The 14,843-nt window shown below is 31.2% G+C and overlaps 1 protein-coding gene across 1 annotated transcript in view; it reads left to right on the forward strand.

The window, feature by feature from the left end:
* The window catches only part of LOC129972982 (uncharacterized), a 33,341-nt gene extending 18,710 nt beyond the window's left edge, over positions 1-14,631 (forward strand). Inside the window, exon 2 of the mRNA XM_056087316.1 lies at positions 13,322-14,631. Within this exon, the coding sequence (XP_055943291.1) occupies positions 13,322-14,065 (744 nt within the window). The 3' untranslated portion in view covers positions 14,066-14,631. The remainder of the gene's footprint in view (positions 1-13,321) is intronic.
* The last annotated feature ends 212 nt before the right edge of the window (positions 14,632-14,843 follow it).

Consider the following 14,843-nt stretch of genomic DNA (forward strand, 5'->3'; position numbering starts at 1 on the left):
GCTTGCTTGCTGTCTAATCCTCCAGTCTCTTTACTTGTCGGCGACTCCGGCGCCTCTCACACACAACTTCTCACGATACACACAACTTCTTCCCAGCTTCAGAGTGCTCGTCTTTTATAGTTCCGGGAGGCGGGGATAGAAACTTCAGACCAATCAGGGCGTACCTGGGTGTATCTCGGTTATTACTGGATGGATCGGGGAACTTCTCGGTAATGGATAATACTTTCCGGTATTATCCATTTAGTAGCCAAACTCGCCAAATTCATCGCCAAGCCGCCAAATCCTCGCCAAGCTCTGAGGTCATTGACGCGGCACCCGCTCAGCATGCACAGGACAGATCGTACAACGGTCTTTCTTACGATGACACTATTCGTGCCGGGTAGCAAAATTACAGATTTGTAACAATATGTAGTTCAATGTTAACTTTCGTTATCAGAATGTTTACTGACAGAATATTCGGTTACAATAATTACCATACTAATCTATGGTGTTTTTTTTACTTTCTTGTATTCAAAAGAAGGAAGTATTGCAATCATCAAAATACACGAACTCATTTTTTCGATGAATCTTCACGTTTTGCATCTGTCTCAATCCAAATTGTATCTACCTGGCTGTGTACACAATAACTGAAAAAGGATTAAAACTATACGGATAAAATTTAGTGCGTGGTCTATATTTCGAATTTGCAGATTTCTATCAAAATTCGAACAAATCAATTCAGAGGAATTCTGTTCGAATATAAATAAATGCATTAAATGTAAAAAGGAGAGAAGTGGATGGACAAAATTTGGCACATAGATTTAATATCCAAAGTCTAGATACCTATCAACTTCAAATGGTCAACAAATCCGTCAAGATGTTGACCGTCTGTCAGTCTGTACTTTCGCAAGCATGTAAAGGCAAGGCTGATTGATTCAAATATATAAGATTTGATATGTGATTTTGTGACTACAATTATAGTTCTTGTAGTTCTGTGTCCAATCAGTTGGAAAAAAAGGCTTCCAAAATATACATTCAAAATCCCGATTATTGTACATAAATCTTATTTCAACACTTAATCCCTAAAAAGATCGCCGAATACCACAGAATAATACTCTTTTTCGTAACTATTGTTCGTGAGTAGAATGCGTTTAATAATTCAAAAGCATATTCATTAGAGAATTAGCGAGAAAGGTTTGAGGGGACCACACCCGATGATTATTCATTCTAGATGTTCGAGATAAATGTGCAAGATTATTCTGAAATTTTAAAAACAAAATTTAAAGCTAAATCAAGTAAACCAAAAAAAAAAAAAAAAAAGTAATTGAATCACAAATGCAAAGATGGAGTTTAGTTTAGTTAAATTAACGTCAGGTTGTAAAGCAACACTAGGGCTATTTTGGGACGGACCTCGTCATTTTGAACAGCGGTCAGATGACGAAAACGACATCTGAGCTGGCACTCCCCTTGAACGAAGAGGAGATCAGGCTGACAAAAATAAAACTTACTTACAAAATAATTTTTACAATGGTGGGTTTTAGAATCAGTACCAGAAGGAATTAATTCTTTATTAAAAAAAAAATTTCTTAACGAACATAGTTGATGACTCGAATTTCAATTTTGTGACAGGAGGGTAGCAGCTTCAAGACTAGATTCCGCCTGAAAACTTATAAATAATAGACCTAGATCAAGAGTTTTTTTTTTTTTTTTTTTTTTTTTTTTATGTAGTGTAACAGGTGCTATCCTCTTTATCAAATCCAAGTTCAAGGTTAGAAAACTTGTTCCGAAATTGACTTGTGTTAGTTTAGTTATATTAACATCCCGTTGTAAAGCAACACTAGGGCTATTTTGGGACGGACCTCGTAATTTTGAACCGCGGTCAGATGACGAAAACGACATCTAAGCTGGCACTCCCCTCTCCACACCACACTAGTGGGAGGACGTTTGGCATGACGGATTTAACGTGTAACCCCCCCCCCCCTTACATGTCGGTTCTTCGGTGGAATCGGGTTTCGAATCTGAAACCCTAAGGCTCACTAGCCGAGACCTTACCACCAGGCCACTGCGGCCCTAATGCAAAGATGGAAAGAAGGCTACAAGGAACTTTTTATCAGTAAATCATGTAGAAAGAATAAGATGTAAATTGCTATTTCTCGTTATATTGATTATTCATTGCCCTTGTCAAGTTTTTGTTCCTTTCAAAAAGTTATTATATGCAAAAAATAATTTTACTGTCACGTTTACATTGATTTGCTCTCATCCTTATACGTCACTACATCTAAAATTAACCAGTAAAAATTTTTATTTTGAGATTCTTCGCTCATGAACTTTGATGGGCAAAGAATGTCAAGAGAAGCGAAAATACGATATGTTCTAAAATGTAATAGATCAATGAAATAATTCAAAGCACGATTATTTAAATGATATGACCTATGTAATATAAATCAACTCCGTTATTTTCAATAGTTTAAAGAAAAGCTTTCTTTTCCAAGATCTTTCAAAGTATCTTTTTAAATAAAAGTTTATTTTTTTCAATCAAATATTTTATTTTCAGAAATAATATTTAAAAGTGGTTATTGATGGGGAAAAAAAATATCCGTCTTATCATATCAAGACATATACACTTTTACATTCAGGTAATAGAACTTACTAAGGTTGCAGAAATTCACCATAAATATCGTATCGAATTCAATTTTTTGAAAGAGCACTGCATCCACTGAATAAATCAAAATTTAGGAAATTTTCAAATGCATTTGGAAATTTCTTATTCCTATAAAGTGCTTTTAACTTCACGATAAGTAGATAAAGGATAGACTCTTGCTGTATCGAACTGATTACAGCACACTGAAACCAATTTTTAAAGTGGAAACTGGTTCGAATTTTTTTTGACTAAATTCGGACCAGAAAATTAGATACCTGATCAAGACCATCTTTCAATACCATTTGGAAGGTAACTTGAGGAATCGTTGCAGATATACAGTGGGAGCAGCATGTGGAGAGAGGAGTAGCTAAAGCCGCGTTCCAACAACCTGTCCGCCAGCAGATGAGGCACGCTTTCCCCTGTTTCCCCTCTCTTGCGGTTTTCTCAGGTACTTTGATGTTTGTCTAGTTTACCGACACTTTGTTAGTAAACTGTCCAGGCATCAAAGAACCCCAGAAAACCGCAAGAGAGGGGAAACAGGGGAAAGCGTGACCCGTCTAAAGTTTTACGGGTCGTTGGTACACAGCTTCAGCATGGCTATCTCGTGAATGTGTACATTTTAAACGAAAGAAACGGTATTGGACAAACATTGGCGAGATGCCCACTATGAAATTCGTAGAAGCTGGGTAGAGGAGTAGAGTTAGGCTTTCTTTAAATGGAAGTATTAGCATGTTGTTGAGCGCTCGTGAATGACAGGCTTAAATGGATGAACTGAAAGAGAAAAGAACTAAGTGAAGTGAAAAAGAAGGAATTATAAAAAAAAAGAAATTATAAAGATATCTATGACAAAGCAAGTAATGTAAATATTTAATTATACAGTATTTAAAATCATCAAAAATGGTAGTCCTTTTTTTCCTCCCTTCTTTTTCCTTTATTTTTTATTGTTTATTCATTGCATATAAAGTAAAGTACAGGTAGAGGTTTATAAAAGGCTCTATGAATAAGACTTAAAAACGATGTAATACATTAAATAAAGATTTCTGAAAAAAGTATTCGAGCCGCCCGCATTTGAAATCTTTGTTAACCAATATCGAATTTAAATTGAATTATCATTCTGATTTTAATTTATGATTTTCTTTAATACAAAATGATGATGTGAAAACTTTCTTTTACTGAAAAGAATAAGTAAATCCAACATTTTGTATACTTACTTACTCATTTGCAGTTACTTGGAGTTTTCTCCTCCAGTTCAGAAAATATTATATTTAACTCTTGATTAAACTTAAATTACATTAACCTTTTTTTATATATATATATTTAGAGTAAAAGATCCGTGAGTATCATGATTTAAAAATTCAAATGAAAAAAAGAAAATAATTACACTTTTGATATTAATTAAAGAGCTGGTTTCATTTTCATTTTGACATCACATTATGCATACGCATTAAATAATACAATTTTATAAGTACTGTATTTTATTATTAAAACCCTATTTGTATTGTCTCTGTGAATTTGTTTCTTCTTCTTGAATATTTTTTTGGCTGTGAACTTTTTTTTAATTTGAAAGAATTTTATCTTGGCCTGGCTGTTGTTATTTTACATCTGTTACGTCAGAATATTTTCTTTTTCAGAAACTTATGTATATCCCTCCACAAAATGTGTATGTGTGCTTTCACATAAGAGAGTTAATCACTGACTTCTATGTGTTGAACATGATTGTAAACTGGTTAAGGCTGTTAAACAAATTATTTACTATATTTCACTATATTGGATTATTCTATACTAGCCGCCTTTGGCGACCAGACTGTTCGGCAGTTTTAATACTCACTAAAATGTTCAATTAATATATTATGTAACTTGCTCTCATAATAGATTTTTCAGCAAAATATTTTTAAGCTTCATAGTCATATCATTCACTCATATTATTATGTAGACCTTAAGCCGTTCTTTCATTGTACTATGCATCTCTCTAATTTTCTCTCAGCACCAGTAAAATTTAGTTTTAAAGTGCAGTGGAAATGATGAAACTGCAATTAATATAAAAACGGTTTTTAGTGAATCCACACATGTCTTTTTGTTAAAAAAAATTTGAGAACTGAAAACTGAGTCGTTCGGCATTGAAGTCTTATGTGCACTACAGAATAATTTCCATAATTTATAATATCTCAAAGAATAATCAATAAAAATTTCACGAATTCAATGTAAAATGCACTTTTTATTTTTATTTTTAAAAGGATATAAATGATGTCAATAATAAATTTTTTTTCGGTTTATCAATATATTTTTTAAAAATTACGAAGTTTAAATTTTAGACAGTCCTTTGATCCTAAGGAGTCATATTCTGCAAAATATTTTTGACACTCCAAATTCTGACTTTTTTTAAATCTTTTTTATTCTGTATTTTTTTCTCTCATTTTCTTGGTTAAATGGTTTTCTGTTGGCTTAATAATAGTTTTTACTGACATTCTGTTTTCATTTTTGTATTGTTTATTTCAATCCGGTATTCCAGGGAAAGAATTTTTTTTTCTGCTGAAATTCCGGAATTAGTTCCCGTTCAGGTTTTTTTCCTATTGAAAAAGCTATTTGGATGCCATTGCCATTTGTTCAGTTTCTTTATTTTCGATTTAATGTGTTACATTTAATTGTTTGTAAATATTCAGCATTGCAACGTTGGTTTACTGCCTTGGCTTATTCACTATATTATATGTTTGCTTACTTCATTTTCATTATTTTTTTTTATTTCAGAACCATTTTTGTCTAAAATTTTGAATTTTAATAATTCTTCAAAAACTTTTCGTTCTTGTATTGATAAAATGACTGGAAGAATAGTGTTGTGTTTCTATATTTTTTCTTATACCTGTTTCCATTTGTATTATTCACAGATTTATATAACATTCAAATTTTCAAGCAAAATAAATAGTTAAGCAAAAAAGTTTAAATATTAAAAAACTATTGAAATATTTTTTGATTACATTAATAATTTTAACAAATCAGTAATTTGTTTTAGGGCTACAAACTGAATTATTGTTCTTTAATAGAATGATCAGCTACTATCCTAAAGCCTTCAATCTCCAAAATCTTACTCCTACCCTTTCTAGTACAATCATTAAGTTTTACAGAAGCATATGGTATTTACAGACTTCCAATCGCCGTGAAAACGTGCTATCACATAAACCGGGGGAAAATTCAAGGAAAAATGCCCATCTGCTCTGATAAAGTCAATGCACCTGGAGATCACACCGAACGCTGCCAATACCACAGTTCTGCCTCAGCTATCCATTCGAGCAATCAAAAAATAAATAAATAAATAAAAATAAAATTTCAAGAAGAGAGATATATTTTTGTTTAGAAAATTTTTCCGGAAAAACTGTCTGCTTCAACATTTATATATCAGTGATGGGGTTTGGAGATGAGGATTTGATGAAGTTCACAATTTTTTCACTTTAAAGCTGATTCGATTAAAACTAATTTTAATTGACTTAAAAATAGTTGTTGGGGTTTCTAGGTGTAAGCTCATCTTCCAAGTGATGATCTTTCCTATAGCTAACAGAACTGATAACTGTCTATTTTTTATATCATAAAACAATTTTAACGCCACTGCTTTCACTACGCTGGTCAAAGTTGGATTAATTCATTTTAAACCACTTTACGAAAGAAATATAGGTCTATAAAAAATCAATTTCTGATTATTTAAACGTAAGAATGTGTACAAAAGGTTAAGGAAAAAATAATACCATCACTCACAACCACCTTATCAGTTTGGAATATCAAACACTCAGAACGTGGTCCCTTCAGGAGAGATCAAGTACTGCCTGATTTTCACATTGTAAACAGACATTGACCCAACAATAGTAAAAAGTATTGAAAAAAAAATTCTGTATCTGAACTTTAAAAAATTCTCCCCCGATATTTGTTAAACAGAATATTGAATAACTACACTGCAAAGTACTTTTAAATATTAGAAATTGACTGTCTTTGTATTAAAATTCATATTTAAAGCAAAATTTTTATTTTGTAGCGGAATTTTCTGTAATTCCTACAAGTTGTTGCTGTTGTTTCTAATGGCACTTGCCATGTACAAGCTTGCTGACGAAATCAGCAATTTTAAGCCGAGGTGCGTCTCTTGTTTTTTAGTAGCGCCAACTAGGGCCAAGAGTACGTCTTAGCTATTCACGCATCGCATTCGCTTGCACAGCCCCTTTTTACAGGGGGGGGGGCACATTCACACATCTCACAGATGAAGAATAACCATGCCCGAACCAGAACTCGAATCCAGGGCGCCTAGATCACGATTCTTACAAGTAAAACAGTTTATTTTAAGTTATTCCTTAAGAGTACCAGAACCATCATAAATTTCATTTCATTAAAAAAGACATTGGTTTGTGGCTTGTTCTTTTTATATGTGAGATGGATATCAAAATAACTGGTCTCCGTTTAGACACATTCGTTTCACCCACAAACATCTTATTTTTGGAGAAAATGCTCCTATATGTAAAGGATGCAATGTTGATTCTACTATTCATCATATTTTAATTGAATGCTCTTTCTTTTTAACCGACATTGAGTTCGTTTATTTGGTTCGTTATCCTCAGCTTTAAAAGACTTGGTGGATGAAAAATATCACCCAAATGTTTTTAGCTTTCTATAAATGATTCGTTTTATACTTCCAATTATGGTTTTTTATACCTGATGGTGTTTGTTTTACACTTTTTACATTGCTTCATTGTTTTGCTTTTTTACCCCATTTTTCCACTTTCAGATGCCTTAATTTCTCAATAATTTTTTACATTGTCACGTTTTATGCGGGTTTTTATTTTTGTTTTTTTGGCTGATAAAGTCGCTTTTAAATTTTGATATGTGTTTTATATATTTAATTTTACCGTTTCCTTGGCGTAGTATAGCCAAATATGACTCTTGCACCAATAAACCACAAAAATCAATAAACAATCCATAAGAGTACAGTCGATTCGATCATAGCTTTCTACGTGCTAGAAATTTGATTATAGCAGAGATAATCAAATATTTTAAAGTCGCTGTCATCACATTTACAAATTTATACTATCACATTTATAATAAAAGTGGTGCGTACAAAGCGTCATGTTATTTATCTGCGTTTTTGAAATGTGAATTATTTTTTGGAATGGGGCTGATTTGTATTAAACATTTGAACTTTAGCTTTTCAGATATTTGAATGCAATTGAAACTTTGAGAAAATTTTTATTTCCTTCTATATCATATATCTGATAACATAGATTCAACAAATACAATCAAAGTATTTTAATTTTTAAATACGAAAATGAGTAGGGAAAATTGTAAATATTTAAATATACAGGGTGATTTATAAGGAAATATACAATTTGCAGATGCTGTAAAATAGTAACAGTCAAAGACACGAACCACCTTAGGGAATTGTAAGGTATATGTACTCTTAAAATTTGTGTCTCGCCCTTGACAGAAATCACTTAGGCAGTACCATGTGTGTCATGTGACTAGGCGTTTAAAGTGAAAAAAGTTTTTTTTTTTTTTTTTTTTTTTTTTTTTTTTGCGTTTTTCAATTTAGTAAAACCGAAACCGCAACTGTTGTGCAATGGCATTTTCGATCATAATTCAGAAAAGAAGTTCCAGTTAGAAAACTTATCTATCAATGACATGAAAAATTTAAAACTACTGGTTGTTATCCTTTACTACTGTAAAGGATAAATCGTAGGAATCTTGGAGGATGGAATTACTCCGTCATTCAACGAACTTTGGAAAAATCAACTCAGAGGGTGAGTCATGAAGCTCAGATTTCTCAGCCCACTATCTGGAGAATTTTGAGAAAGAAGCTAAAAAGGATTCCATACGAAGTGCAAGTGTTGAAAAATCTGAATGATTTTGGCAAACAAAAGCGTTTTCAATTTTTTTGTCGATATGTAGCTTCATTTTGAAAATGATGATTTTGCCGATCACTTAGTTTTCATTGCTGAAGCAACATTTCTTGTCAATGGAAAGGTACACAAGCACAATATTACACTTTTGGGGAAGAGAGAAATCACAAATTCTCAATGACATACATGCGAAATTCCCCTAAGGTAAATTTGTTCTATGCAGTGACCAGAAAGAAAGTGTACGGCCACTTCTAAGGGGTCATACATAGAACATCTACGACTGTCTTTAACAAAACTTAAAATAATGCCATACAAGTGACATATAATATCTTAAATTATAATGCATTGAAACTGTATACTTCTTTATGAAGCACCCTGTATATTTTTCTCACTGCTTAGAATGAAAAAAAAATTAATGCTATTGTTTTAAAAACATATTTTTTTTAAAGCTGATTTCATGAAGCTAATGATATCTACTTTCCCACAAATAATTAGACGGCATCCATAGTTTATTTTGAAAAAAAAAAAGTAACTTTCAATAGTACATTTCAGACATTTTAACAATGAACAGCGTCCGACCATTTCATAAATGAAATGTTTTATTTCTATACAGACTATGGACACCCAAACCGTAATTGTACAAAATAAGGTATGCAAATCAAAAGGCACCGACTCTGGTCCGGCATTACTGTAAATTGCGTGTAACTGATTTCCATGTTTTCACCAGGGCCTCACGTGAATGAAATTGTCGTTCGAACCAGACACAATTGAACTTCTTTTTTTCTCCCTTTCTTTTTCTTTTCAACATTTTTTTTTCTTTTCAATTATTTATCCAACATACCTCGCCCAACAAAAAGTAGATCATCGTTTTCATGTTATGTTCCACTGTCCAGTTCTCGGAACAAACCACCCCATTGTCCGGCCAGCCAGACAAAAGCCAGGTTCGCGTTCCGATTCTTTTCATTTTAAACTTCCCAAATGATGCGTGTTTCGGACAAAAATTTGAGAGTCAATTGGACACCTGTTTACCGTCGACAATTGTTATTATGATTATTCTCTCCATATAGCTATTTTAGGAACCCCCAAAAGCGGAAGCATGGTAAGGTCGACATTAATTATTCATCGTATGGCGATAACTATTCTTCACCCTTTTTCAGTTTGACAACCACGTGTAGGATTCTCAAAGGCCACTGACACTGTAAATTCCATCGAATGGTGTTAAATAGAAATTGAACAAGAAAGGTGTAGGAAAAAAAAAAAAAAAAGGATTAAATTTAAAAGGAATATCCGAAAATTTAATTGACATAGGCAATTGCATTTTTAATTCTTTTTTAATCCATGGAATGCTGGTAAATTAATGTTTAATGATTAAATTAAAGCATAATAATGTTTTTTTATGCAAGACTAATCGTCTCTGGCGATCAGTTGATGCACAGGAATATGGGTTATATTTAATTTCAGATCCATCGTTTAGACGACTTCACGTCCATGATACCGCTAAATTGATTGACAATAAAATCGTGTTATTTTAATGTCTTGCTTAAATTATGTTTATTGTGCACTTGAATCTTTTTAATGGAAACCCTGCCTCCATAATATCACAGTGTATAAAAGACTAAAGTGTCCAGTTCATCTATTTTCTAAACTTATTGTGACTTCATTTTGTTATTCGTCTTGTAAGATGTAAAATGGAACCCTCCTTTCTCATTTTTCACCAAATGAAGAGAATCACTCGATTAAATATTTCATGAAATAATGAACTAAATAGGCAACAATGTAATCTACTGTTTAAGGTGAAAAAATTTAAAAATTGTTAAAAATTTTATCAAATGTCAATTGCGGTATAAAATTTGTTTTTGTGCAATAATATTTTTGATATTTATCATGGAAAAACAGCAAAATTCAGATTAATTTTCAATAAATAAAAATTCTAATTAAAATTTCAAAAAAAATTCGCTTTTAGGTGTACCTTTCCATTTTCCAAAGTATGTGTGTGCCAAATTTGGTAGTTGCGGGCCTGGCCTTCAGATCATCAACACACACATTCAATAGTAGAAATATGCTAAGTTTTACATTTTTATGATCTCGAATAGAATTGCATTCAAATTGATAAATAAATAAATAGTGCCTTGTGATAATGTTATACATTCTTGAAGCTATAACAAATCATACTGAAAAATTCAATTAATTCAAAAAAAAATTTGATCTCTTAATCGTGGTGCCCGTGCTTCATATAAGAATTAAATCATCACTTCCATCGCAGCTGAAATTAAAACATCCAAAGATATCATTATCTAAAAATCATCCCTAATACACAAACACCTCAAGTATTCTATGAATTGTCAATTGAATCTGTAAAACAGATCATTCTCGAAAACAGGAAATGTCATTTAATTAGATTATGAAAAAAGCAAAAGTTTAACATCATATGAACCTAGCTGTAATTTATTTTTTCCTTAATCTAAAGTAATCTAATCTTAAAATAAAATCCCTAATACAAATTCATCAAAATCGATTCGGAGAAAAAATTAAAAATATAAAAACATTTTTTAAATCTTATTTTTGAACTGCTTTCATTAGATGAATACACCTAAACCTTATGAGTGATTAAATATTAACTCGTTCTCTTCCACGATTCAAGCCTGATATTTGGGCCAACTATCTAGTTAAATGGCCCATTTTTTGTTATCTCTTAATTATAGTAGCGAAGGGGTCATCTAATTAGATAGATGATTTGGTACAATTGCATATAATCTGTAACACACTCGCGTCGTTGTCGCGAACTATTGAACATTAAAAATAATTTTTAAAATAATTAGCAAAATTAAAGAAAGAGCAAAACCATTGTGCAGATTTTGCCAGTTTTAATTTCATGTATAAGTTCATAGCACTGGATAGTTCATCATAATTTCCTGTCCCTCATGCATCATTTTTGAAGATATCGCAAAATAAAATTTTGACAGAGACCCTAGGAACAACAAATGGACCGATTTCGGCAATTTTTATTTCATAAAAAGGTTTATGATTCCTATATTTTTCATAAATAAAGTAAAGAAAATAGTATGGAAATAAAATTGATATCATAAAAGAATTTTTTTTTTTTTTTTTGAGTTTTGAGATAATGCAAACGTATTTTTGGGAAATTAATAGTTTTGGAAGTCATCCATTTCCAATAGATAAGTCATCGCAAGTATCCATAGTGATAGTTAACCCTATTTTTACTCTCTATTATTAAACTTTCCAATTCTAATTTATTTCTCAATTTCTCTTACCTCTTCTGAATGAATGAAGTGTTTGACACGGCGAGCAGCATTTATAATATAATAATTTTATTTAATTAGTGAACTGTTAAATTAAGTGCAGCTGTGAAAACGTTGGATAAAGCAGTCTGCTAAAACTTTCGTGCATTGATATGTTTAGATTTCATTGTTGCCATTCTGTAATAAGTAATAAGAGCGATTTCTGTGCCACGTATGTTAGCGTTTTATGTATAATGATTTTCAAAATAATTAGAAGAATAATGTATGATATTTGTTGCAAATTAAAAGTTTTTTTGCTGCATGTTTTGAATTGTTGCAACTAAATCTTTTAATTTTCAGAATAGTGGAGCTGATTGATTTCATCAGCTCTACTTTTTTGTTATTCAGTAAAACTTATTGATTTTTATGAAATACATTGCATATAAAATAAAATTAATTAATGTTAGAGCAGTATGCTTTAGAATTTAATTATTTGAGATTCTTTTGAAGTTCTGGTAGTTTTAAACCTACAATACTATTTTTTAAAATTTATAAGATTTTTTTCAATGCTTACAATTTAGAACGATTGTAAATTTTGGGGACATGGTGATTGAACTCTTTTTCTTTTTGTTGAGCTTTAATTTAAAACTTTCTCTATTTTCACATAGTCTGCTGGTATGTCAACTAAGAATGATCACTATTTTTTTTTTCTCTTCACTAATCTTAAATGCCATAAAATCATTGTTTGTTGGGATTTTTATTAATTAATAAAAAAGACTATTTTTTACAAATGTCACTTAACAAATATTCAATAGGAAACCATTTATATTTTTGTGTGTCAATAAACTGTAAACGATATAAAAATAACTTTTTAATAAAAAGAAACTTTTTTTTAATATTAGTATGGAAAAGATAGCTATTATAAGCAATGGAAAAGTGTTTTTATGCCTAATTGATGCAGAAATAGAAAATTAAGACTGCAGAAATTTAAGCCTAGAAATTGTTTCATGGCAAATAGACGTAGGTACAATATCTTGATTGTCTACAAAATAATGAACAGTGTGGAGAAGCCCCTGTTCTTCTCAAGGATATAAAAATCAGAAATACTGCTTGTGAATCCTAAACATTGCAAATCATTCATTACATATCTGCTAATGTACCAATATAAATCCATCTCGATAATATGATTCATTATTTGTAAAACTCTTAGGAAGTAATATCTTTTACAATTTTAGCAATTATTAATATTTATAACTGAAATCTGGAATTAGTTAACATTTTAATGACTGAAATCTGATCAGCGGATGAACTGTAATACTTAACAATTAAAAATTATTTGCATGGACTCTTGAATTTTTTTTCGATATTTTTTATCACTATAGGCTGATTCTTAAAAAAAAGAACAATGATATAATGATTCATTATAACATAATCATAAAATAACAGATGAATGTATCAATACAAAGTCAAATAGTTAAAATATTTATTTTTTCATTAAATATGCATCAATTTAAATTAATTTTCCCTAAAAAATCGCTGTATTTCATAGATTTTTATTCTTAATTTTATTCACATTTTTTTTTCTTGCTTTTCAGGGCTTAGAATCTAGAGGTATAGGCATTCATCAAGGAGTACCAAGTTATTTGCCAGCATACAACGGAATCTTCAGTATACATGCTCTCAACTTTACTCCATCTGCAGTCGACAAAACGGAAAATTATATCCATGTAGGAAATCAAGAAACTATCCTGAACTATGCTTCCAATGTTTCATTGGAAAATTCAGCTTCAACTAACGAGACACCAACAACCCTTTCTGAAAGAAACGACATTGATGACCAGTCGTCGAATGCAGTGAATCTTCATTTAGACGATGGCACGGAAAGCAACGAAGTTGATTCTCCTTCCAACAAAAAAGATGATCCTCTCAAGGTAGTAGAGCCGGCCACTTTCCCACAGATACAAGTTGTCACCAAGACCATCTCCGAGGAAACGTTTCAGCCAACTTCAACGACAACAACTACATCAACTGAATCCACAACTGTAACAACTGCTGAAGAGGAACTTGCCAGAAACGAAGCAACGGTTACTGTGGAGATATCTCTGGATGAAAACCATAGATATTCTCATTCTAACGAAAGTGAGACTCTACTGTCAGGTTCAGAAGAGGATCCAGTGGAAACAGATGACAAGCAAGACATTTTTGATAATTTTATAGAACCAATCCAGAATGTTTGGCAAGAATTTGTGGGTAAATTGAAAATGAGTGTCCTAGAAGTATGGAAGTCTATCTCGCATCATTTGATGGAGAGATTAGAAAGCTTTGCAACAACTCCTTAATACTATGTCTTCTTTTAAAAAATAGGAATAAGCAAATTACCGTTTCTTGGGTCTTCAGGATTAGAGTGAGCATAGTAATACTTCTTACTTAGAGACGCGCACTGGGTTTCCGAAAGTTGCAAAACCGTTGGAAGCGTTTTGATTTTCTTACAGTCAGTAATCAATTTATTCTCAATTCCTCCTTTAAAATTTATGTTTCTTTCATTTCTTATTTTTCCAATAATTTTAAAACATTGTAAAAATTTCAGACAAAATTACAAGCTGTTGCTCTATCTAGGTATATATGCACACCTGATTGAGTAAATAAAGCATCTTTTAATTTTATTTTTGAGAAACATTCTGATAAAAATTGCTCGTTTTATTAGAAGGATGTTATGGAAATCTATTCCTACAAGAAAAGTAATTTATTTTGATATTCTTTTAGAATTGTTTAGAATTAAAACATAAATTCAGCCATAGGTTCAAGTGGTGGTTCAATCCATATTTGCTCAAATCAAGATTTCTTAAACTGTGATTCAAAATTCGAAATTCACGGAACAAATCTGAAGTCAGCAAAAAATTTAAATTAATTCCGTATTAAAAATTTTTAATATCTGTAACGAAAAATGATTATAAAAAAAATCTCTTTGAACTAAGATTTTCCATTAATACTCTCAATAAAATATTACAATTTTTTTGTTTTATTTATGATAAATCAATACTTATTCTGAATTTTTTTTTTCATTTTATTTCTTTTGGCAATGACACAGTTTTTCAGGGAAAATCACGTTCTTTTAAT

The sequence above is a fragment of the Argiope bruennichi genome, chromosome 6 (assembly GCF_947563725.1).
Source record: "Argiope bruennichi chromosome 6, qqArgBrue1.1, whole genome shotgun sequence".
Classification (NCBI taxonomy): Eukaryota; Metazoa; Arthropoda; class Arachnida; order Araneae; family Araneidae; genus Argiope; species Argiope bruennichi.